The 26,256-nt window shown below is 49.0% G+C and overlaps 1 protein-coding gene across 1 annotated transcript in view; it reads left to right on the top strand.

Moving 5' to 3' along the window:
• The window catches only part of MTHFD1L (methylenetetrahydrofolate dehydrogenase (NADP+ dependent) 1 like), a 200,012-nt gene that overhangs the window by 169,782 nt on the left and 3,974 nt on the right, over positions 1-26,256 (top strand). Inside the window, exon 27 of the mRNA XM_056126017.1 lies at positions 21,144-21,262. Within this exon, the coding sequence (XP_055981992.1) occupies positions 21,144-21,233 (90 nt within the window). The 3' untranslated portion in view covers positions 21,234-21,262. The remainder of the gene's footprint in view (positions 1-21,143; positions 21,263-26,256) is intronic.

The raw sequence follows: 26,256 nt of genomic DNA, 5'->3' as shown, positions 1-26,256 counted from the left end.
AAAGAAAAAAAAAAGGAGGACTGAAACCAGGGCCCAGAGCAATAGTATAGCAGGTAAGGCGTTTGCCCTGCAAGCTGCCAGCTTGGGTTCGATCCCTGATATCCTGTATGGTCTCCTGAGCACCACTAGGTGTGGTCCAAAAAAGGAAGAAAAGAAAAAGAACCCTAATCAGGGCTACAGTTTGTTGAGTGCTTGTCCGGGGTTTTCCAAGCAGTTTGGGAGAATTAACTCCTCTAATGCTCTTAGCCCCCTACCTTGTCCTTGTTTCACACGAGAGAGCCAAGTTGCTGAGCTTCGATGCCCTGCCTGGGGACCAGGCGATGCCCGCCATTGCCTGCCCAGAAACTGCATCCTGCCACTGTCTGTACAACCTAGTTTTATCTCCTACCACGTGCTGCAAGTGACCAGCAATTCTGATAACCATCTAATTAGAAAGGGTGACTTCAAAGGACCTGATGGGAGCAGAGCACACCCAAAGTCTTTCCTTACGCCTGTCGGCCTTCACCGTTTCCATGGTACAGGGTCAGTGGCAGAAAGTCATCTTGCTACGAGGGTAATTTCCTGGGTCTGGATGTGGAGTCCAGTGGAGAAGACACTTGTCCTGCACGCAACCAACCCAGATTCAAATCGTGTGTGTGTGTGTGTGTGTGTGTGTGTGTGTGTGTGTGTGTAAAAGAGAGAGACAGACAGACTTAGTTAATGGGTTTTTTCATTGAAACTCTTGCTTTGAACCACAACACCCAAAAGGAGAGAGAGAACAAAGGGGAATGCCCTGCCACAGAGGCAGGGTGGGATGAGGGGGGAGGGTGGGAGAGATACTGGGATCCATGGTGGTGGAAAATGGGCACTGGTAGAGGGATGGGTATTTGAAAAAAAAATAAAATAAATTAAAAAAAAAACAACCTCTTGCTTTGGATGTCTTCCAGGACAGAATGGCATCTACCACTTTTTAGAGCGTGGGCATTTCTGGAGTTAGCATTAATCCTTAGTTAATGTGCCTGAAATATGCCTGGAATTGTTGCTGAAAGAAGCCCTTTGTTGTCTGTCTGTCTGTCTGTCTTTCTCTGTCTCTCTGTCTCTGTCTCTGTCTCTCTCTCTCTCTCTCTCTCACCCCCCACCCCGCCCCTCTTGAGACTTGATATTGATTTTCTTCCTTAATTTCACAAGACTCCAACCAGCCCCATGCGAGTCTGGCCCCTGCCAGGCAGAGTCTCGGCGGCAGCTGCACCCACTTCCCCTCCTTGCAGTCTCCAGTCTAGCCTGGACCTCTCGCCAGCCTGCACTTTTTTTTTTTAATTGAATCACTGTGAAATAGCCCATTACAAAGCTGTTCATGATTAGGTTTCAGTCATACACCCATCTAACACCCATCCCTTCAGCCGTGCACATTCCACATCACCAGTGTCCCCAGGTTCCTTCCCATCACCCCCCCTCCACCAGAGCCTGACTCTATTGCAGGTGCACGCTCTCTCTCTCTCTCTCTCTGTCTCTCTGTTTCTGTCTCTCTCTCTTTGTCTGTGTCTGTGTCTGTTTCTCTCTCTTCTCTCTCTCCTCTCTTCACTCTCATCTTTCCTCTCTCCTCTCTCTCTGTGTGTCTGTCTGTCTGTCTCTCTCTCTCAGCCTGCGCTTTTAGCAGAAGTTTGCCTGGGGAAGGAGTTTCTGGAGGCTTCTCTGCAGATTCTGCCCAGAGCACTTCCCTCTTTAGATGGATCCTGGCTCACAAGGACATTTTCGGCAAACACGCTGCCCTAACGTGGGTGTCTCCTCCTCCTCCTCACCTGGTCCCCAGACGGGTCTTTCCAGTCTTTTTGCTCCTCAGTTTCCCTGAAAGGTGCTGGGAGCAAAGGCATTGCACCCCGCTCCTGTCCCTGCGCCTGGGGCCGCCCCACACTGCAGGTTCCACTCACTGGGCAAGCTTCTTCCAGCCCAAGGGACAATCATGTTCGGATACTTGACTGGGGATTGAAAGTGCTTTTCCAGATACGCACAGTACTTCCTGTATCCGAACCTCCTTTTCTTCCTGCTTTGGGTGCTGTAGTAATCAGGGACTTCGTAATCTTCTCTCCTGGCTGGATCTTGTTTTGTTTCTATGTGTCGGGATGGGGGCACACTTGGCAGTGCATGGGGCTTACTCCTGACCCTGCATTCAGGGGTCTGTCCTCCAGGGACTACAATATGCACTGCTGGGGATAGAACCTGGGTGAGCTTTGTGCAAGGCAAGGACCTCACCACTCACTGCACTCTCTCTCTCTCAATCTCTCTCTCTCTCTCTCTCTCTCTCTCTCTCTCTCTCTCGGTCTCTCTCCCTGTAGCCCCAGGACTTGACTTTAATTCAGTAGACATTTTGTTGATTATTAATATTTAATTGGGCTGGAGAGATAGCACAGCGGTAGGGCATTTGCCTTGCGTGCAGCCAGCGTAGCCAACCCAGGTTTGATTCCTCCACCTCTCTCAGAGCCCGGCAAGCTACCGAGAGTATCTCGCCCACATGGCAAAGCCTGGCAAGATACCCGTGATGTATTCAATATGCCAAACACAGTAACAAGTCTCAAAAAATGGAGATGTTACTGGGCCCGCTCGAGCAAATCGATGAACAACGGGAGGACAGTGTTTGTTAGTTTGTTCGTTTTTATTTAATTATTATGGCAAAGCCTGGCAAGCTACCCGTGACGTATTCGATATGCCAAAACACAGTAACAGTTGTCACAATGGAGACGTTACTGGGCCCACTCGAGCAAATCGATAAACAACAGGAGGACAGTGACAGTGATTATTATCATCATCAATTATTATTTATGAATTCAATAGATACAGTTCAGGCTAACATCTGATACTGCCTAACTCTGACTCCGCGTGTGTGTGTGTGTGTATGTGTGTGTGTGTGTGTGTGGTGTGTGTACTTTTCTGGTTTGGTATTGGTCTCACACCTTGTACACTGGCGCTACTCCCAACTCTGTGCTCTGGGCTTGCTCCTACGCATTAAACTCAGCTCTCTTCGTTTTGTTCATTTTTATTCCTGAAAGCAGTGAATACATGAGACTGCACAGAGACCAGCTTTTCCCCAGGCGGGTTTTCCCGTGTGTCTGAGGTTGGGTTTCAAGTCTGGCCCTGGGATTGGCCACACACTGCCCCATGGCACCTGCGCACCAGCTGGGATGAGCTGCTCAGGGAGGTTCCTGCTCCCTCGGTGACGTAATGCCTCGGGGACTCATCTCTCCGGCTGTATTTACAACCAAGTTGGTACCTCCAGGAGATGTGGGCGTCACTTGGTTCCAGCCTCCGACCCTTTCTGTAATCAAGGGATGGAATGGTAGAGGCTTGGACAAGGCTGTGAGCAGTTCAGCCAACCCAGGTCAGCGAGCCGGCATCTCTTCAATAAACAGCCTTGGATTTAGAGGAAGTGATGCCAAAAACCATGTGCTAACAACCCCTCCACTGGCCTTCGGAGGCATCACGAGAAGGCTCAGGACCGACCAGGGCTCCGGAGGGGAGCACAGTGGGCTGGTGATGGGCCTTGGTGGTAAACCTTTTCTTGGACAGGGCCAATGCTCTTCCCGCAGACTCGCTCTCTGTTCACAGGCCAACGACCACAGCACATAGGCGCGCACAGCTAATCTCCATCCCTCTCCCCAGGCTAGCTTGGTGGAGAGGCTCACTGCCCACGCACCGCCTTACACCGGGGCCGCACACTTGGCTGCGGTGGTTTGCACACACGTGGTTGTGGGACCAGGGATGCACACGTCAGTGCTGTTGGGATTGTACTGGCCGCGTGGGGCCCATGGTCTAGCAGCCCCGCTACCCAGGCTCCCCGAAGCTCCTCACCAGGTACCTTCATGGGAGGGGTTTTTGGGTATTTTTTTTTTCTAAAATTTTATTAGTGAAACACCATGAGGTACAGTTATAGGCTTACAAATTTTGTGCTTGGGTTTCAGTTATCAAGTGCCCATTCCTCCACCAGTTCCCGTCATCCATCACCACGGGTCCCAGCATCCCCCCCACCGCCCATCCTCCCCCGTCCCATCCTGCCTCTGTGGCAGGGTATTCCCCCTTGTTCTCTCTCTCTTCTTTTGGGTACTGTGTTTTGCAAGAGAGGCTTTGAGTGGCAATCATGTTTGGTCTATAGACTACTTTTAGCATGCTTTTCCCTTAATTTTTATTTTGCTCGAGCGGGCCCAGTAACGTCTCCATTGGAGACTTTGTTGTTACTGTGTCTGGCATATCAAATACGTCACGGGGAGCTTGCCAGGCCCTGCCGTGCGAATTTTTATTTTAAGCACCGTAATTTAAAAAGTTGCTCACGATACAGTTGTTTTAAGCATTCAGCGTTCCAACACCACCCGTGCAACCTTCCTGCTAGAAATATCCCCAGTTTCCCTCCCAATCCCAGCCTCAGATAAATTTACTTTCTCTTACTCTTTCCAGCCAAACTCTTACGGTTTGTTTTCTCTTCACTCTGTTTGCTGTTTCTTAAAGTTTTGTGAGAACAGTGGGGTTTTCTGTTGGCCCTCACTGTGAGCCGCTAGGAGTAAAAAGTCACTGTGACAGTGTCTTTGCCTCGTGGTGCTGAGATTATAGAGTCGGGGAAGAGGTGAGCACATCTCCGCTTTAGCAGGACAGGGGTCAGGGCGGAGGAAGTGGGGCTCAGGATGGGCAACGTTGCCTCTCGGATGTAGGAATCAAAATGAAATCAAGGGGCTGGAGTGATAGCACAGCAGGTAGGGCATTTGCCTGGCATGCGGCCGACCTGGGTTCGATCCCCAGCATCTGATATGGTTCCTGAGCACCACCAGGAGTAATTCCTGAGTGCAGAGCCAGGACTTAACCCCTGAGCATTGCCGGGTCTGACCGAAAATAAAAGCAAAAAATATATAAATAAATAAATAAATAAAGTCACTGTATCACTGTCCCCTGTTGTTCATCAGTTTGCTCGAGCAGGCCCAGTAACGTCTCCATTGGAGACTTTTGTTGTTACTGTGTTTGGCATATTGAATACATCACAGGGAGCTTGCCAGGCTCTGCCGTGCGGGCGAGATACTCTCGGTAGCTTGCCAGGCTCTCCGAGAGGGGCCGAGGAATCGAACTCGGGTCAGCCATGTTGGCTGCATGCAAGGCAAACGCCCTACCGCTGGGCTAAAGTTATTTACCTAAGGCTCTGAGAATTCCTAAACTGCTGACCTGGATTTTAGAGCAGAAACTGGGTTTACTGCCTCACTCACATGTAGGTTTCGTGGTGGTGGAAAGGTACCGAAAACTCTCTATGGCTTACACAGGGCTGACCTGGGTTCGTTCCCGAGCATCCCCTAGCGTCCCCGAGCACCGCCAGGAGTAATTCCTGAGTGCAGAGCCAGGAGTAAGCCTTTGAATATCACCGGGTGTGGCCCCAATATAAAAATAAACCCAAAAAATGTTTACATATGCCACCGCATTATCGTCACAAGATCTGATGCCAAATAAGGTAGGACCTTTACATCAAACTTCTTTTTTTTTTTTTTCAACTGTGCTGTATTCCAGGAAAAAGCAGGGTGTAGCGACTGCAGAGAAATTCAGCAGATATAGTTGTGGGTCCCAGACACTGACTTTGGTGCTGGAGCGGATACTTCTGATGCCCACAAAGGCATTTTATTTTTGGATGGTCAGGTGGATTTACTTTAGTGTTTGCTTCTTTTGTGTGGCTATTCATAGGCAATGTTGCATTATTCTCATTTTCAGGGCTGGGGGGGGAGGGGATCGTGAAATGCATCTTAAGTCCAACTTCATGGGACAAGGAAGGTTTCCAACAAGTCTCAGGTCATTTGTATCGCCTCTACATATAAAGAAGAGAAACAAAAACGTTTCCCTCCTGCATCTTGATTCCGATCACCGCTCCGTTTACTGCCTCATTTGTCATCTTAGCAGTCTTTGTTCTTTGAGCCTTCAAACATGATTAATGGCTGTTGTGCTGCCTTGCGGAGGGAAGCGGCTGAATATTTGGTGAGGCGAGTCATCGGCTTCAACGCCCATCTCTCTCTTAGACTTGACCAACAATTCTGTCTGTGGCCGCTGGAAAGCCCATTCGCTTGTTTCCCTGTTGACATATGGTACTGTTCGCCTAGCGCTTTCCTTGGGGCATGACAGTCGCCAATAATAATATTGACCACTTTATGAAATCTGTCATCAGAGACTGTGACAAACTTATGCAAAGATATTTAGACGGCTCGCTGAATGGAGCGACTCCGCGTCCAAATGGCAGGACTGGGAGCCAGTCACTGAAGTTCATTCTCTGGCCTCCTGTTGGAAATGTGTGATGCGTTTTGGAAATGGACGCTGAGCTTACCATGGTGGGGGGCCGTGAGTGGGGTGTGGGGGACATTCTGGCAGAGGGTGTGGTGTGGGAACATCAGATGCTTGAGACTCTATTGTAGCTGAAGTATTATAAATGATGGAGTGGGTCTACTTTTTTTTTTTTAAGAAATTGCACCTTGAAAATCAAAGATCTGAATTCTGTTCCCTTTTGTATTTTTTTTTTTAATTTTTATTTAAAGAGGTGAACGCTTTGAAAGCAGCTCCATATCACATTCAAATTGCTGTAGAGACTTGCAAGCGTTTCAGGGAGAGTTTGTTTTCAAGCACAGGCGACTCTTGAATTTTAAAAACCGCTCAGTGCATCTTTGCAATAAATCTTTCCGCTGGGACCGGACACTCCTGGATGAACTCACAGATGGCGAGATTCTCAAAATACATAATCAGATTGTTTCTCTTACAAATATACTATTTTAAAGTTTTAAGAAATCAAAGAATGAAAATAAGGTTATGACTTGGCAAAAAAACAAAACACACACACACACACACACACACACATCTGAGGAGTTGTCACCAAGAAACCCGATTTCACTGATAGTTTGTTTCCAGAAAGTTCACGTTGTACGTCATCCATCTGACATGTTTCTCTTTGTGCCATGTCTTGCATTCCTGAGACATTCCCTTGCAATGTTAAATTGTTCTTACTACTTGAAAATGGGAATTTTCCCTGTTGATTTAGTGAAGATTGGTTTAGTATAATAGGATAAAGAAAAAGAAAGAAAAGACTTAAGCTATTAAGCCAAATTATGACTTACAGCTGTTTAAGTTAGCAGATATATGTTCATTTTTTCTTTCTTTCTTTTTTGGGTCACACCCGGCGATGCTCAGGGGTTACTCCTGCACTCAGGAATTACTCCTGGTGGTGCTCAGGAGACCATATGGGATGCTAGGAATCAAACCCAGGTCGGCCACGTCAGCCACATGCAAGGCAAATGCTCAGGGATCATTCTTGACGGAGCTCAGGGGACCAGAGTATGTGTCCTGCTTGTGTATGCATCCCATGTCCTCTCAAACTGAAGATTTCTCATCTTCCTCCCACAAGAGTCTGTCTGCTGTGTTTTTCTTGCCTTTTGTGTTCAGCTCTGAAAGCAGCATGTGTGAGACTGTGTACATATTGGAATCTAGATTCGTGTTGAAAACCTACCTACCCGTAACTAAATGGCAGAGTTCATGGTTCACATGTGTGAGACCCTGGGTTCAATCCCTGGCACTACCCAAAGTAAATGGATCAGTACGTAATCTAGTTCTCTTCTTTCCAGCCCCTAGAGAAGGGTTTAAACATGGCAGGCTTACCTCTGGCTCTGTGCTCAGGGATCACTCTGGGTAGGGCTCAGGGATCCATATCAGGGTGCTGGGGAATTGAACCCCAGGTCGGCTGCAAACAAGGCAAGTGCCTTAACCCCTTTACTGTCGCTCTGGCCCAATATCTACTCTTTGGGAGGCCTTAAGATGATCGGTTACTGGGCTGGAACAATAGCACAGCAGGTAGGGCATTTGCCTTGCACGCAACAGACCCGGGTTTGATTCCCAGCATCCCATATGGTCCCCCGAGCACCACCAGGAGTAACTCCTGTGTATCGCCGGGTGTGACCCAAAAAGGGGGGGGGGGGGGTGGAGATGATCAGTTGTTTTAAATCATAGTTTCAATTGCACTCATCAGGGATAGATCTCAGCTTCATGCCTGGTGTCTGGAAATAAGTTGCACGTCGAGGAGAAATAACCGTCTCCTCCAGCACTTGAGTGCGGTGACCTGGCTCACCATGTGAGCTGTTCTTCAGGAACCAGAACAAGGGGCCAGTGTGCCCTCTTGGCATCACCACTAACTCCTGGCCTTCCTGCCACCGGGCAGACAGCAGCCCAATGCCCTCGGCTAGGTCCGCACATAGACGTATCTCCACAGCCTGTTTGGAGTGCACGTGCATGAAGTCCGGGGGAGGCTCTCTGAGGGAGATCCAAGAGGCAGCTTGGAAGTTGCCTTTGAAGAACCCGCGTATTCCCAGGCCTGGTGCTACATGAAAGAGATGAGTAATGCTAGGCAGATAACCCGATTCTGTTTCACGCCCTGGGCAGCAGAAGAGACTCCTGCATAAACAGACCAGAATGACTGTGAGGACGCAGATCTGATCACAGCCCCCTGTTTCGATTAAATCGCAAGACGACAAAGGAAAGTTCCCGCGGGTCCTCCCGCCGAGGGTCCCCGAGGGAGCAGAAATGGCAGCCTTTCACCCAGTGACCCCCTTAGAAGGGAACTTGAGCCCGGGTTAGAAGGGAGATGGATATGTTATTCATAACTAGCAATAGAAAACACATTGTCTACTGTTGCCTTTTTGGCAGATCCGAGTGTTGGGGTAAAATCCCAAATAATAATGGTGGGTCAGGCGTCGAAATATTGAATGTAATCAAAGTAGAGAGAGAGTAATGTGTAAATCATCTGCCCCACAGGAAGGTGTGGGATGGGGGTATACTGGGGTTTTTGGTGGTGGAGAATGGGCAGTGGTGAAGGTACAGGTGTTTCATTAAATGACCGAGACTTAAACCCGAAAGCTTTGTAACTGCTCTCAAGGTGATTCAATAAGTAAAATTATAAAAAATGGAAGAAAAAAAAAGGTAGAGTTCATGCCCAATTCAGTCAGCTAATCAGTGGCTGAATAAATAGCAGTACTCCTACATCCAAGTAGCACTGCCCTCCCGTTTTTCATCGATTTGCTCGAGCGGGCCCAGTAACATCTCCATTGTGAGAGTTGTTGTTACTGTGTTTGGCATATCAAATGTGTCACGGGTAGCTTGCCAGGCTTTGCCGTGCGGGCAAGATCCTCTCAGTGGCTTGCCAGGCTCTCTGAGAGGGGTGGAGGAATCGAACTCGGGTCAGCCAGGTTGGCTGCGTGCAAGACAAACGCTCTACCTGCTGTGCTATCGCTCCAGCCCAGCTCCTACATAAAAATAAAAAATAAAATAAGAAAAAAGAACCCCCACGGGTTTTTCAGGGTCATTTTTCAGGACGTGACTAACAGTGGCAGATTCTGCAGCCCCTTTCTTTGCCCGTTCTCCTGGCTCCGAGGGCCATCCGTACTTTGACCTCCCGTCTCTTTAGGTGGGGTGCGGGAACGAGTCTCTCCCTAATACGCTCAGGCGACAGGGCCAGCAGTTCATTGCACGGCCTCGGGATGCAGAGATGCTCAGGGCTCCAGGGCCGCACCTGGCAATGCTCAGGGGACCATATGGTGCCAAGGCTCAAGTCTAGGTCAACCAGGTACAAGGCTGTGGCTAGTTATGGTTATTCACCATAATCCTTATATAGCCTCTTCTGCCCCTTTCTCAGACTTTTAATGTCAGTCACACATTCCAGGAGCTTCTGGCATCTGGTCGAATTTTTCCAACAGTTGCGTAAATTTTTTCAGTTCAGTGTGAATCGCATGCATTTTTGTTTGCTTGGGGGGCTACACCCAGTGGTGTTCAACGCTCATTCCAGGCTGTGCACTCGGGTCACTCCTGATGGTACTCAGGGGATCCATATACAGTGGTAGGGATCGGATTCAGGTGGGCCATATGCAAGGCAAGTGCCTCACCCACTGCACTAGTTCTCCTTTGGCCCTCACGCATTCTTTATTTTATTTTATTTTATTTTATTGCCTTTTGGGTCATACCGGTGACGCACAGGGGTTACTCCTGGCTCTGCACTCAGAAAGTACTCCTGGTGGTGCTCGGGGGATCATGTGGGATGCTGAGAATTGAACCCGGGTTGGCCGTGTGCAAGGCAAACACCCTACCCGCTATGCTATTGCTCCAGCCCCCCTCACGCATTCTTTAACTTAAAAGTTATTTTCTTACCATGGAAGACAGTTCAGCTTGACTAGATATGAGTTACGATTCTGAGTGCTGGAGAGATAGTACTCCTGTAAAGCTCTTGCTTTGCTTGCAGCGGACCGCATTTTAATCCCCAACACTGCATATTTAGTCCCCAAGCACCGCCAGGAGTGATCCCTGAGCACAGAGCCAGAACGAAGCCCTGAGCATTGCTGGGTGTGACTCCAAACCAAAAACATTGAAAAAAAATTTTTTTATTTAAAAAGAGCTGAATTTTAATTTAATTTTAATTTAAAATTGGGCCGGAGCGATAGTATAGTGGGTAGGACGTTTGCCTTGCACTCAGCCAACCCGGGTTCAATTCCCAGCATCCCATATGGTCCTCTGAGTACGGCCAGGAATAATTTCTGAGTGCAGAGCCAGGAGTAACCCCTGAGTATTGTCAGGTGTGACCCAAAAGCAAAAAATAAATAAAAATTAAAAAGCATGACAATTTCGAGGACTCTATAAAGTTGGCAGGAATGACTCCTCCCCCCTACGCCCCATGTCTGCCCCCTCCCCCGCCCCCGCCTCTTTCCCCATCCTTGGCATTGTCAACACTCCTGCACTTCTGGGAGGGGACCAATCCTCTGTCGCTCAGAATAACATCGCGTCTTGCTCCCCGTGGTCTTTCTTTTGAACTCAGCTCCGTGCCTTTGAAGCCTTGACCGTGGTATCCAACTTCGATTCCTTCCCCGGTGGACTTGGGCCAGCTTGCCTGATCTCATTAAATTTTTGGAAAGGCCTAAAATTCTGGTATCATTTCCTTACAGTCCTTGCATCAATCATCATTGGTGAAAGATGAGGAATTTGGACTGGGAGTGGTCCCCTGGCCAGGGGAGTGGGCTAGGGGGGAATAACCATCTCATTGGAACTCGGGCCACCTTCTGCCTCGCGGTTTCCTAGCAGTGGCCTCATTTCAGAGTGGCTGCATTCCTAAGGCCCACACCCAGGTTCGTGGAAACCATGCAGTTTGGGGGAGCTGAGGCATCCCAGGGACTGAACCCAGGATCTCCTCCACGGGGTATCCTCTACCACTGAGCTAGAGCACAGCCTCTGAGACCATGCAATATTTAATTGGGTGCTGATCTTATTTTATGCCTTTTTTTTAATTCCTTTTTGTGTGACCAGGGCAGGAGAAATAACTTAAAGGACTACGCTTTGCATGGGCGAGGCCCCAGTTAGGTGTCCGGCACTGCATGGCTCCCCAAGGACTGCCAGTTGTGGCCCAAATATAAAGAAAAGGTCATTTTCATGTCCCCCGCCCCCAGCCCTACAGCTGATAAGAGAAAAGCTTGATAGGCCAAAGGACTTGAGGATGCAGAATATTTTATAGCAACAGCAAAGCATAGACTCTAGCCCATGCCGGGCATTATCTCTTTACACGTCAGTGTGCTGTTTGCTTGTTGCAGCCTTCCCCTGGATTGGCTGGCCACGGCAGCACTCTCTCCTGATTGGCTGGCCTTGGGAGCCCTCTCTGGATTGGCTGGCGAGGGAGCCTTCTCCCTGGATTGGCTGGCCTTGGGAGCCCTCTCTCTGGATTGGCTGACCTCGGCAGCCCTCTCTCCTGATTGGCTGGCCTTGGGAGCCCTCTCTCAGGATTGGCTGGCCTCGGGACCCCTCTTTCTGGATTGGCTGGCCTCGGGACCCCTCTTTCTGGATTGGCTGGCCTGGTGCCCCTTGCGTAATTAGCCAAAGCACTCTGTAATACGGAGCGTTTTTCGCCTTCTCAGGCGTTTGTGCTTTGAGAACTGTATTGTGTGTCCACGCTGTTTAATTCTGGCCAGGTATCGCTCTGCCCGGAAAGGCCCTTTCCCACTCAGAACTCACTTGTCTTCCAAACCCATGTGATAAAGGGCCAGGTCCTCTCAGGACATTAACACTCCTCAATCACTGTCGTGATTTCCAAGTTCTCCGCTCATAGACCCCTTAACAGGTCCCCTTGAGACACTACGGTTTGGGGAGGGGGAAGGGGTTGGGGGCACATCTGGTTTCTTCTAAGGGTATACTCCTGGCTCTGCACTCAGGGATCACTACTGGCAGGACTCGGGGGACCAGGTGTGGTGTCTGGGATGGGGGTGGAAGCTGTGTGCAAGGTAAACCCCTTAACACACACACACACACACACACACACACACACACACACACACACACCTGCTATTTCTCTGGGCCTCCTTAACAGTGAATGAACCACCGATTTGGTTCTCCTTAATATTGAATGATCCACCGAAATGGGATTTCCATATCAGTGCCCACCCTCCACCCTGCTCTCATCAAAGAGCTGCACCAACAATCTGAGTCTGTGTTGATTCTTGGAAGAGTAAATGTCATTCTGCTGCTTTCAGATGCCCTGGGCCCATGGAACAGGGGATATGTGCCCTTCAGTGCCAGAGCCTGTGGCCACACTGATTAACCCCAGAGAGACTTAGAAACCAAGTAGAACGCCCATCTAGGGCACCAGGTGTCCAGCCTTTCACGCCTGTAGCTGGGGACCACATCTGCAGACCAAAGCTAGGAATCCGGGGTCAGTTACCGACAGTAACTTTCTATAGACAGACAAAGGACCCACAGCAGGAATTCACAGACCGAGAGAATCTACATTTTATGAATCGATGAGTCATAGTCTGCAAATTAGATCTCTCTGCTAGTTGGAATCTCTGTCCCAAGGGAGCAGTTTCACACAGGACGGAGCCAGGGGTGTGACTCCAGTGGCAGAGCCCAGACCTTGCCCTGTGAGACCCTGGGCCTAACCCACCAGCTCCTCCCACTCCACCATCAACAACAAACGCTGCTATAAATCCAAGTGCTGTTGTGTTGAAACACTTTCCCCCTGAACCAGTGGGCGGCTCTCCCCCGCATAGTCCCCTAAAGGCCCGAAAATATATCAACTTAATGGCCCTGACCTTGACCTTTGGGAAATGAATGTGTTGTTGAGCCAGTACTTTGGGCGCCTTCAGCTCTCCTTTCACTTGCATCTGCATCTGACGACCGTGGCCCTGCTGTCTTGGGGAGCCTTACTGAACCCCCCATGTGCATCTTGTGTTCTTTACCCCTCTCTGTTTTCATTAAATCGTTCTGTTTAAACTGTTTGCGCCTGAGCACCGAGGCCCCCAAGCGTACCCCATAAAAGGCCAGGTGGAAGGAATTTTAGACCTTGCAGACCTCATCCCTGGTCTCCGCGGGCAGCACGTGACTTTCTGTCTCCTAACTACAGCCACAGCCCACGAGCAGCCTTGGATCGCTTACAGACAGGCGAGGGTGGCTGCATGTCCCGGGCACGTGGGCTATCATTGTCTGGCCCAAGAGGCATTCTGTGGGTGATATTCATATGATATGACTTGGGGACCCCCACCACCACCACCACCACCACCACACACACACACAAAACCTCTTTTCCATTAAAAGCTGATTTTTACATTCCTGGACTTCCCAGGTCATAGCAGGAACGAAGCATAATAGGCCAAAGGTGGGGCCGGGGTGATAGTACCAGGGTGAAGGCTCTTGTCTTCCCTGTGACCAACCTGGGTTCGATCCCCAGCATCACCTGTAGTCCGTCCCGAGCACTGCCATGGCTAACCCAGAGCTCAGAGCCAGGAATAAACCTTGAACAAGGCCAGAGGTGCCATTCCTGAAGCAGATAACATGGCCAGGTATGGGTGCAGGGTGTTGGGTGCAGGGGGAACTGATCTGGAAGGTTCCAGCGAGTCACAGTTTATTGCAGGGACTTCATTTGGATTTCAGGCCATACTTGGTGGCCCTGTACTCAGCGATCACTCCTGGCAAGGGGGTAGGGGGGTATTAAATGCCAAGGATTTAACAACTGGGCTGCAGGCAAGGCCAGCGCCTTAACCCTTGCACTGTCCTCTGCCCACTGCCCCTAGGCAGACTGGACTTTAGGAAGCAGAAGGTAGCTTTGCTTCCAAAGCCAAGTTAGGAGACAGAAAGTCACGTGCTGCCCACGGAGGCCAGGGATGGGGTCTGCAAGGTCTAAAATTCCTTCCACCTGGCCCGGATTCAGTACCCACCTGCAGATAATCTGTCTTGCCTTGTTGGGCAGAAAGATGGTTTGGAATGAGCGAGCCATGGCAGCTTCAAACTTTCAGCTAGCACCTCAGTGGGGGAAGGGGGCCCCACGGGGGCAGGAAATGACAGTTTGATCTTGGCCCACATGGGCCAGGAGCTGTTTGTGGTGAAGCCCAACACCGAGGGGACTTGGTCTTGTGTGTCTGAAAAATCCGGGAGCTCTTGGCTGGGAATCCGTGGGAAAATAGCTGGTAGCTGATGGCATGGGCTCCTTCTGCGTGCTCGAGAGCGACCCCGACACTCGTGTCAGATGCCTGTACCACGTCCCCGGGAGTCCTGGCAAGCTGTCATTCGCCAAGGTCACGGCGAGGGCAGTGGAGGAAGGCGCCCGGGACTTCAAATGCTTCTCCCGGCCGGTGGCAGGAACAGAGCCACCGGGCAGTCCCGGAGCTAGGCGCCCAGAACAGAAATATTCAGAGCGAGTGGCCTCGTTTGGCTGGAGAACGACGCTTCTTTGTTTATGGTGTTTTCAGCGTCTAAAATCAAACCTAAAATGCACCACCTCACTTCTTTCAGTTCGCTTCTTGAATCTACATCTCTCGTGTCTCCGCTTTCCAAGATGGGGAGCCCTTTTTTTGTGCAGGATGTTTCAGTCCTGTCTTTCTTTTGCATGTTTGTAAATGAATAAAATCTGGGCCCTGGGTTTAAGAATGTGATTCTGTGCTCAGCGCATTGTCTTGGACCCGTAGACTTGAGTGATTCTATATGCTTGGGCTTCTAAAAGTCAGATTTGGCCACTGGAGGTCATGAAAGAGTGTTTCCGGTAACCTCACTCTTTAATTAGGTAGAATGAGCGGCCTAATCATATCTTTAAAACCTCCATCAACCTATAAACATCTCAGCCTCACATTTACAAGGTAATAATATCACCCCATGATATATAACCCTTTTTAATAAAAGGACAGTGCATTCTAATGAGGGGAGAGAAGATGGGAATCAGGTTCACCCTCCCACCGCATTCCAGGGACAGAAACTTAGACAAAGTCTAGGAAAATCTCCACTAAAATCTTCAGGTATTGGGGCTGGAGAGATAGCACAGGGTGGAGGCACTTACCTTGCCTCTACCAGGTGTGGTCAACCTGGCGTCTTAGGGCTTAAGGTCCCCTGAGCGCTTCCGAAGGTCACTCCTCCAAATGGCCCAAACCCACCCATCCCCCAACCCCCAAAAGGGAAAAAAAGACATTAAAATAGGAAAGGGCCTTGATCCCTGAAAATTAGGTAACAGGCTGGGGGACCCTAAGAGGTCCAAGCCTGTCCCCATACAAAGACTGTGTAGGGGCTGGAGCAGGTGAGGCATTTGCTTTGCACTGGGCCCAGTTAGGTACAATCTCTGGCACCACATACAGATGACTGAGGCCACCGGAAGTGATCCCTGAGTGCAGCACTAAGCCCTGACACAGGCAGGTGTAACCCAAATACGAAGGCAGGGAGGGAGGGAGAGAGGCATGCTGTGTAGGGAGACAAACCCCGCCAGTACTTAGCTCTGTTCTTTAACTCTCTCCTTTGCTCCTCCCACTCAGGAAGCCGTGGGGTTGGGGACAGAGGAAACAAGGATCCCGCACACGGGGAGGGGTACACACGGGGAGCTCAGACTCCACGAGGGCCTCTTCCATTCTGCCTTCAAGTGCTCCAGACTGTGTGTCCAAGCAAGAATCTCTGAGCCCAGGAAAGATTGTTTCCCAAGAATGAGAGGGGACAAGGCAGAGTCCCCCCACTCCCAGCGTCAGTCCCCGCCAGCCAGGTTTTAAAATCAAAGCCTTCCACAATCAGATCATTTTCAAGTACCCTCTGTATAAAGAGAATTATAAAAACACAAAAGATTAGGGCCAGGGAGATAGGAGAGTGGGCAGGGGCTCTTGCCTTCACAGTAGCCAACCCGGATTCAATCCCTGGCACCCCATGCAGTCCCCCAAACATTGCTAGGAGTAAGCCCTAAGCACCACTAGGTGTGGCCCTGAAACTAAAAAAAAAAAAAATTCAAGAGAAGACCTTGAAGTGTCTGACTGCCAGCCCAGAGTTACAAGCACACATGCAAATGGGCAGAATAGAACCTAGCCTGAGAAAAGGAGGTCGATGACAGAATCATCAGGGGCATTAAAATTGTAATTCTCATGTGTCTGACAAACTCAAGCAGTGATTTAACATGCTGGGGTTAGAACAGTGGGCGGGGCATGTGCCTTGCACACAGCTGACCCAGGTTCTACCCCTGGTACCGCAGATGCTCCCCCAAGTTTCACCAACAGTCAGCACTGAGCACCACCGGGTGTGGCCCAAAAGCAGAAAAAAAATTAAAATTAAAATATTTAACATGCTAAGTAGACACAAAGAAGATAGAAAAAAAGAAAGGTGAACTTCTGGATGAAAGCTATCGCATCTGGAATGGAAAAATACTCTGATGATTGGTTGATTAGATGTTTCAGGGGGAAAAAAAAAGATTGTTTAACTTGAAGACATAATAGTAGAAACTCTCCAGGAGAAAACAGGAAAAAGCCAGGGATAGAGGGAAGAGTACATTACTGAGCTCTGGGATAGTTTCAAGTGGTGAAGAACACAGAAGGTCTCAAAGGAAAGAGAGAAAAGGACTGGAAATACTCGAAGAAAGGATGGGCAATTTTTCCCCCCTAATTAATAGAAACTAGAAACAGATTCAAGATGCTCCACAAACCTCAAGAAGCTTCAAGAAAACTACAGCAGTTGGACCTGGAGAGATAGTACAGCGGATGGGTAACTTGCTTGCCTTGTATGCCAGGGCCTGGGTTTGATCCCTGGCATCCCTGAGCATGTCAGGACTTTGGGTGTGACCCAAAAACAAAAGCAAAACAAAAAGATAAATTGGCAACTGATTTTTTTTTTTTTTTTTTTTTTTTGGTCAAAAGCCATCCAAAGTGTTACGCGAGCCAGTACCTGTGAGGAGAAGAAAGGAAAATCTCCCCTATATTCTCTGCTCATTTCAATTCATTCAAAAAAATTAGGTGAGCTAAAGACTTTTGTAGTTTTTGTTTATTTGTTTTGGCATTACACACAGCAGTAGCTCAGGGAACCAGACGCAGTGCCTGGGATTGAATCCGGGTTGACTGTATTCATGGCAGGTTCTTGGCTTTTTTTTTTTTTTTTTAGTTATGATTATTACTGTAGCACTCTTCTCCCGTTGTTCATCGATTTGCTCGAGCGGGCCCAGTAACATCTCCATCGTGAGACTTGTTATTACTGTGTTTGGCATATCGAATATGTCATGGGGAGCTTGCCATGCTTTGCCGTGCAAGCAAGATACTCTCGGTAGCTTGCTGGGCTCTCATTATTATTTCTCCAGCTCTCAACTTTAGATTTTTTTTAGCCAAAAAAGTTAAAGAAATAGAGCCAAAGAGATAATGCAGTCAGTAGGTCTCTTGCCTTGTATGTGGCCAACTAGATTTGATCCCTGGCACCCCAGTTGGTTCCCCGAGCACCAATAGCTATGGAGAAAAAAAACATAATAGCTAATATCCCAAGAAAAAGAAATCTTCATAGGGGACAGAGAGATGACTCAGTGGGCTTGATTACATGTTTGCATGCATGAATCCCAGTTTCTAACCCCATGCCCTACTGAGAATGGCCTCAAGCACTGAACCGGAAATAGCCGCTGAATGACACTACTTGTGGCAATGGAGAGAGACAAGCAATGAAATCCTTTCACAGGCTGATCTGATCGCAGTAGACCGTAGAGAGGTTTGGATCTGCTCCAAGAAATGAAGATTCCTCCTCCCCCTCCATACATGCATGCAAACTCAGACAAACAGACAGACACACACACACACACACACACACACACACACACACACACTTATGTTCCCTTCTCTATTAATAGTATTTTTTTTTCCTCTTTGGTCACACCCGGCAATGCTCAGAGATTACTCCTGGTTTTGCACTCAGGAATGACTCCTGGCGGTACTCAGGGAACCATATGGGATCCTGGGAATCAAACCTGGGTTAGCCGCGTGCAAGGCAAACGCCCTAACCGCTGTGCTATTGCTCCATCTCCTCCTTTTTTTTTTAAATTTTAATTAGTGAAGCACCATGAGGTACAGTTGTAGACTTACAAATTTTTGTGCTTGGGTTTCAGTCATACAATGATCGAGTACCCATCCCTCCACCAGTGCCCATTTTCCACCACCAATGGTCCCAGTAGTCCTCCCACCCTTCCATCCCCCCCTTCCCCTTCCGCCTCTGTGCTAGGGCATTCCCTTTTGTTCTCTCTCTCTCCTTTTGGGTTCCAGCTCCTCCTTCTCTATTGTTACTGTGAAGACTGGTCATTGCATGCTTTAGTTTTCAGTGTTTGCCCTTGTGCTAGTGGGGGTGGGTCCTCTTATTGCAGTGCTCACACACAGCAGGATTGACCCCAAACAGCAGGGCCTCCAGTGCATGTGGGTGGCACTGGGGATCAAGCTCAAGGCCTCAGGCCTACCATGTGGCTACTTTTGAGCCGTCCCCAAGTAATAAGATTTTTGAAAATCAAGTAAGCAGAATGACAATGAGGCTATAGAAACTTGAACAGAATCACAATCCAAGTTGGCCTGATTGCCATTATCACAGCACTCCACCTAACAACAGCAAGATACATATTCTTTTCAGTGTACACAGAACACTTGCCAAGACAGACCATATTCTGGGCCACAAATTAATTCTCAATAAGTTTTAAAGGATTCAAATCAGACGAAATATGTTCTCTAACCACGATGGAATTAAATTAGAAATGAACACCAAGAGACATCTGGGAAAATCCCAAATATTTGGAAACCAGCTAAGCCACAGAGAGGGAGAAAAACATTTGTAAGTCATCTATCAGATAAGGACTTGTCCAGAATATAGAAGGAGCTCTCCACAGCGATAAACGGAAAACAAACAGCTCTTCACGAGGCATAAGAAATGTGAATGTGCACCAGGAAAAGTGATAAGTGTTTGAATATGACAAAATGCAAAATAAGATCCTGCAGAGACCCTGTCTTGCTGGTATCCCAGATTAGCGAGAAGAGCCTTAGTAGGATCACCCCGAAGTAAAACTGCCAAAACAGCTGGACCGCCCAGTCACAGATTGTCCACCCGGAGGACAGATTATAGTGTAATCCCTGTGGAAAACTCCTGGGGAGTTTCTATAAAGATTAAAGAAAGGCACTGCGTCCACGCTGGGCACAGGGTGAGGAGGGCCTGGCTTCAATCCTCAACACAGCCTAGTCACCTTGGTACAGTTAGGAGTAACCGTCCAAAACACAGAGCCAGGAGTAACCCCCAGCACCACTCAAAAAAATATAAAGGTTAAGTAAGATGCAATTACCTTCTTTTTTTTTTTTAACATTTATTGGTTCTGGTGACTTTTTTTTTTTTTTTTGGCTTTTTGGGTCACACCTGGTGATGCACAGGCATTACTCCTGGCTCTGTGCTCAGGAATTACCCCTGGCGGTGCTCAGGGGACCATATGGGATGCTGGGACTCGAACCCGGGTTGGCCGCGTGCAAGGCAAACGCCCTACCCGCTGTGCTATTGCTCCAGTCCCAAGATGCACTTACCATCTATCCTGGTTGTCTACTCAAGAGAAATGAAACAGGTTCAATAGTCATGGGGGGAAAAGAAAACTCAAGGGAAAAAAATACATTCTTAAACTTAAATTTAGAACTGAAGAGATAGTACAGAGGTTAAGGTTTTTGTCTTCCACGCGGCTGAGCCTAGTTCAATCCCCAAAAACCACAAATGGTCATCCCCCTCCCCCCGCCCACCCTATTCCACCAGGAATGATCCTTGAGTGTAGAACCAGGAGTAAGCCCTGAGCACCACTGGTGTGGTCCCAAAACCAAAGAAAACTATAAATCTAATATATATTAGTTTATAGCATGTATAAAAATTATATCTAGGGACTGGAGTGATAGTACAGTGGGGAGGGCGTTTGCCTTGTAACAGCCGACTTGAATTCGATTCCCAGCATCCCATATGGCCTCCCAAGCACTGTCAGGAGTGATTCCTGAGTGCAGAGCCAGGAGTAACCCCTGAGCATCACCAGGAATAAGCCAAACCACCCCCCATATCTCTTCTTCCTTCCCCAAGAAAAAAAAGATTCAGTGAAACAGTATGCCTGGCATGTGGCAGTTGCTCAATAAACGTGTCTTCCTGTTGTGGCTCCAGTCTTTGGAGCTAGAGGACTGAGTTTTCAGAGTAGAGAGTTAACCAAAACATGTGCTGGCATGAGGCGGGTGTTCATGGGTCCCATCAGCCGTATGGCTCCTTTTTCTCGGAGGTCTACATTAGAAGCAGATCTAGGGGAAAGCGTGTGGAGAGCTTCAGTATGCTACAGTGCGCCCAGGCTGGGAGGTGAATGTCCCCAATTTCTAGAAAGCTGTGTCAGAGATAGACAGAGAGAGAGCACAGAGGTTAAGGCCCTGGCCTTGCACGTGACTGACACTGCTATAATCCCTGGCACCATATACAGTCCCTCCAGGAGTGAGCACAGAGCCAGGAGTAACCCCTGAGTACCACCAGGTATGGCCTAAAAACCAACCATAGGGGCTGGAGCAATAGCACAGCGGGTAGGGCGTTCGCACGGTAGCACGTGGCCAACCCGGGTTCGATTCCCCGCATCCCATATGGTCCCCTGAGCACCGCCAGGAGTAAAATCCAGTATCCTGGCATAGCCAGCTCCCTGTCCTCATCCTTTCCACACAGATTGACCAAGGAGGATGGCAAGTTGGAACACGTGCCTGTACCCAAGTGTCCCCCAAGGGGACACCAAGTTTGGGGGGTGGGTGGATGAATGGTGTGAGGTGCATTTCCGGTGCTGCGTCCCTGGCTGCCCTGCCTTTGGGGTGCTCACCCCGCTGGCCCCCCACTCAGCCGACTTGTGTTTCCTCCTACAGATGAGCACCATGCCCGGGCTACCCACCCGGCCCTGCTTCTATGACATCGATCTGGACCCAGACACGGAGCAGATCACAGGCTTGTTCTGAAGCATCACGGTGCCCACGGACCACTTCCGGTAAGCTCGGTGGGGTTTGGGGTTTGGGTTTGTATGTTGATTTGGGGGTGGGGGTCTTGGGGATCCCTCCCAGCATGGGATATCCGGGGTCACCCTGATGGTGCTCAGAGGGCTTAAGCCCCGGTCCTGCTCTTTTTTTTTTATTTGGCTTTGTGGGTCACACCTGGTGATGCTCAGGGGTTACTCCTGTCTCTGCACTTAGGAATTACTCCTGGCCATGACGGGGGACCATATGGGATGCTGGGAATCAAACCCGGGTCAGCCGCATGCAAGGTGAATGCCCTACCCACTGTACTAGCGCTGCTCCGGCCCCTGTCCTACTTTTTTTACTTCCTCTTTTTTTTTTTTTTTAAACAGAGGTCCCACTTAGTGGTACTTAGATGATGCTTAGGCGATCATCAGGTGCCAGGGGATCAAGCTTGACCTTGCGTGTGCCATGACATGATCCATTCCAGAATTATCTCTCCAGCCACCTTGTGCCTTCAGTTTGATTGATTGATTGATTGATTGATTGCTTTTTAGGTCACACCCAGCAAAGTTCAGGGGATACTCCTGGCTTTGCACTCAGGAATTACTCCTGGTGGTGCTTCGGGGACCATATGGGATGCCGGAGATCGAACCCGGGTCGGCCGCGTGCAAGGCAAACACCCTACCAGTTGTGCTATCGCTCCGGCCCTAGTTTTATTTAAATTTTAATACTTGGTCATGTAAATGGTCTCATTGTGGGGCTGGAGAGATAGTACAGCAGGCGGGGTGCTGGCCTTGTATGGTTTGAACTCTGGCACCATCTATAGTCCCCCAAGCCCCTCCAAGAGTGATCCCTGAGCACAGAGTGAGGAGTAAGCCCTGAGCACTGCCTCCCCTCGGATACATAAGAAGGTCTTGATCGAGAATTCCCTGAGTGAGCTCTGATGCCAGCTTTATAACAGCTCCAGGCATGGCTCAGCACACAGGCCCTTGATAAGCCCAGACTCCAGACTTTCCAGAATGTGAATCATGTATCTCTGACTTGGCTACCATCTGATCATCTTCAAGGAACCTCATTCCCTTCTGGTTCTGTTTGGTTTTTGTTTTCTTCTTGTTTTTGGCTTTTGGGGGTCATACCCAGCAATGCTTAAGAGTTACTCCTGGCTGTGCACTCAGGAATTACTCCTGGAGGTGCTCAGAGACCCCTGTGGGATACCTGGAATCAATCCTGGGTTAGCTTCATACAAGGCAAACACCTGGTGTGCTATCAGAACTTCCTGGTTCTGTTTGGGACTCTGGGGAAGAGTGTGTTCCTTGCATGCATAAGACCTTCATTTGGTCTCTGACATTACGAAAAAGAAAAAGAAAGTTACTAAGTTTTTTGTTCCGTTTGGGTTTGGGGCCGCGCCCAGCAGGACTCAAAGCTAACGCTTAGCTCTGTGCTCAGGGATCACTCCTGGTAAGCTCAGGGGACCCTATGGGATGCCAGGAATCAAATCCAGGTCAGCTGCATGCAAGGCAAGTTGCCCTACTTGCTGTACTATCTCTCCAGCCTGACATTTGTTCTTGTTCCAGAATTTATTTGGGTGATGGTGATGGTGTTGGGTGAAATAGGGGTACACCCTCTAGTGCTCAGGGCTACTTCTATGCTTGAGGGTTACTCCCAGCACTGCTCAGGGGTGATACAGTGGCAGGATCAAACCATGGCTGGGCTCATGGCAGGCCAGTACTTTTAACCCTGTACTAGCCTTTCTTCCAGAATTTAAATCTGGGCTGTAGCTCTTCATGACACAGGTTCTAATGATGTTAGCACCTGGGATTAGAGCAATGGTACAGTGGGTAAAGTGCGGTCAGCCCAGGTTGGCTCACAGCATCCCATATAATCCCCCCAGACTGCCAGGAGTGATCCCTGAGCTCAGAGTCAGGAGTAAGCCCTAAGTATCACTGGATCAGATCTGAGTGTTGGAGTAAAATCTCAAATAATAATGGTGGGTCTGGCGTCAAAATATTGAATGTGATCAATGTAGAGAGAGAGTAATGTGGAAATCATCTGCCCCACAGGTAGGGGGAGGGTGTGGGATGGGGGCATACTGGGGTTTTTGGTGGTGGAGAATGGGCACTGGTGAAGGTACGGGTGTTACGGGTGTTTCATTGTATGACGGAGACTTAGACCTGAAAGCTTTGTCACTGCTCTCACGGTGATTCAATGGATAAAATTATAAAAAATTTTTTAAAAAAGTATTGCTGGATATGCCCCCCGCACATCCCCCCATCCCCCGCAAACAAAATGTTAACTCTTGGCCCCAGAGAGATAATGAAGGATTAAGGCGCTTACCTTTCATACGGTTGACCCTGCTTTAATCCCCAGCACTATGTTTGGTCCCCTGAGCACCTCCAGGAGTGATCCCTGAGCACCCAACCAGGAGTAGCCCCTGAGCACTGCTTGGTGTGGTCCCCAAAACAGCCCCTCAACAGAAAAAAAATTTTTGACTTTTTGTTTTGTTGTGTGTGGGGGGAAGGGGGAGCACACCCAGCGGGTGCTCTGAGACCCATATGCAGTTCCCGGGTTCTGACCCGTGTCACGGTGTCCACAGCTGCATGGTGGAACAGCACCTTAACCTTGATGGCTTCTCTTGGGCCCTCAAGAATGTTAACTTGGATGCCCGTCCGGTGGAACAGATGCGGGTGTGAGATGAGGAAGTACCTGGCTGGTAGCTTTGCTCAGGAGAGGGGATTGCGGGTGGGTCGGCTGTTTGTGGGGTGACCCCCCTCCACCCCACCATGCAGCAGACCTGGCACAGGGGGTGACTCTTTCCTGCTCCCCTGACCGCCTTCTCCAATCACTTTACCCCCCTACTAACCATGTGGGGGAGGGGTGGAAATGCCAAGAAATTTCCAGAATTCAAGCCCTTAGCTCCCAGGAGACCTTTCTGGTTCGCGTTGCTTTGCCTTCGCTGCTGGACTAAGGGCCCAAGCAAGCCTTTCCACTACCGTCCAGTAGAACTCATGAAAAGAACTGGTTTGTCCCAGTAAAATCGATCCCACCCCCATCCCTTTTCTTTCTTGGGAAGTGATTGGATTGGGGGTCGTTGAGTTTGGGGTTTTGTTTGTGGTTTTTGGGGGTCCCTCTTGGTTTCTCCTTCTGAACCTTTATCATGTTTCTGGGTCTTGGCAGGATTCAAATGAATATCATGCAGTTGGGCCAAGTTTCTGAAGAATTCAAATCGTCTCTTTCTTGGTTTTGTGCTGTGCAAAGTTGCGTTTATTATGGAGTCAGATGGACTGGGCTTCGGGTTCAGAAATGTTTACTGTTTTCATCAAAAAAACACTTTTTCTTGCATTTTCACACACAGGAAGGCATGGAATCCATACTCATGTCTTCACTCAATTGCCTTTGGAGCAGAAAGTGTCTGTGATACTTACATTAAGCAAAAGTCGGTCCTGAGGATGACTGTTGCCCCCCTCCCTTCTGTGGACAGGACCTTACCGCCACGCAGTCAGTTGTGCAGTTTCTGGCATCCTTGGGAGAGCACAGGGACTCTGTGATTCTTAGTCTTCAAAGTATTTCTCAGAGCCGGAGAGATAGTACAGTGGGAAGCGTGCTTGCCTTGCATGTGGCTGACCCAGATTCGATCCCTGGCACCCCCAAAATGTTCCCTGAGCACAGAGCCAGGAATAAGCTCTGAGCACTGCTGGGTGTGACCCAAAACAAAATAACATCCCCCCCGCAAAGTATCTTTTTCAAGAAGAAGCTTAAAAATTCTTTATCGGGTATTTGATCATTGTATAATCGAAACCCAAGCACAAAAATTTGTAAGTCTACAACTGTACCTCATGGTGTTTCACTAATAAAAATAAATAAATAAGTAAAAATTCTTTATCACCTTATGCTTCAAGATAAAAGACTAGGGCTAAAGAGATAATACAGTGGTCACTGGTGCTGGCTTTGCACATACCTGACCAGGATTGATTCCCAGCACCATATATAGTCCCCCAGGCCCTGCCAGGAGTGATCCTTAAGCACAGAGCCCAAAGTAAGCCCCGAGCACAGCTCAGTGCTCCCCTCCTACCTCCAAGAGGGGTTGACTGTTCGTCACCCCATCCCCCATACTTGGGGTTGAAAGAGGGCTCTTTATCACATCCGAGCAAGGCCAAAGTAGACTAGAGGACAAATAGCTTCCATGAGCGATGGCACTTGTTCAATCTTAAGATTGAATCTAAAGATAAAGATCTCTCACTGTTTCATGGACATCTGAACCTGATTAAATCACCCCTTCCTCAGATGGAATGTTTGGAAACTTTACCTTTAGGAAATTCTTCATTTCCCCATCCCAACCCACCCCCCCCCCAAAAAAAAACTTTTACTGAATTTTGTTTTTCATCCCCGTGAAATAAGCACTGATTCTTTATCATATTTTCACCAGACAGGTTACAGGAAAGATTACAGATCTTTTCCTAATCCATAATCAAACTATCTTACTTTTTTTTTGTCCAATTTTGAGTTTTCTTAAAATACAGAGTCCCAATACCAGAGCGATAGCTCAACAGACTGAGCACGTGCTTTGATACAGGAAGTCTGCGTTCCATCCTGCACACCACATGTGGCCCGCTGAGCACTGAGCCAGGAGTAGCTTCTGAGTACTGCTCGGTGGGATCCAAACCCCAAAAATAAAGCCACAAAACCCTAAGTTCCTTTTTTGTGTGTGTCACACCCAGCAATGCTAAGGGGTTACTCCTGGCTCTATCTATGCTCAGGAATTACTCCTGGCGGTGCTCAGGGGACCATATGGGATGCTGGGGATTGAACCTGGGTCGGCCACGTGCAAGGCAAATGCCCTACCCGCTGTGCTATAGCTCCAGGCCCTGAGTTCCTTTTGACATAAAACTGTTAGAGACAAAGTGACAGGGGCGAGTCAACGGGCATCCCCGCCTTCCCATCTCTCTCCAGGTTGTGCTGCCCTAATCTTAGGGTCACCAGAAGCAAGGAAGGAAGTAACCCGCCGCCCAGCTCAGAGGCCAGGATCTGT

Source organism: Sorex fumeus, unplaced genomic scaffold (genome assembly GCF_029834395.1).
Source record: "Sorex fumeus unplaced genomic scaffold, SorFum_2.1 ptg000061l, whole genome shotgun sequence".
Lineage (NCBI taxonomy): Eukaryota > Metazoa > Chordata > Mammalia > Eulipotyphla > Soricidae > Sorex > Sorex fumeus.
Note: the sequence above shows the minus strand (reverse complement) of the source record. Positions and strands in the feature narration are given on the sequence as shown.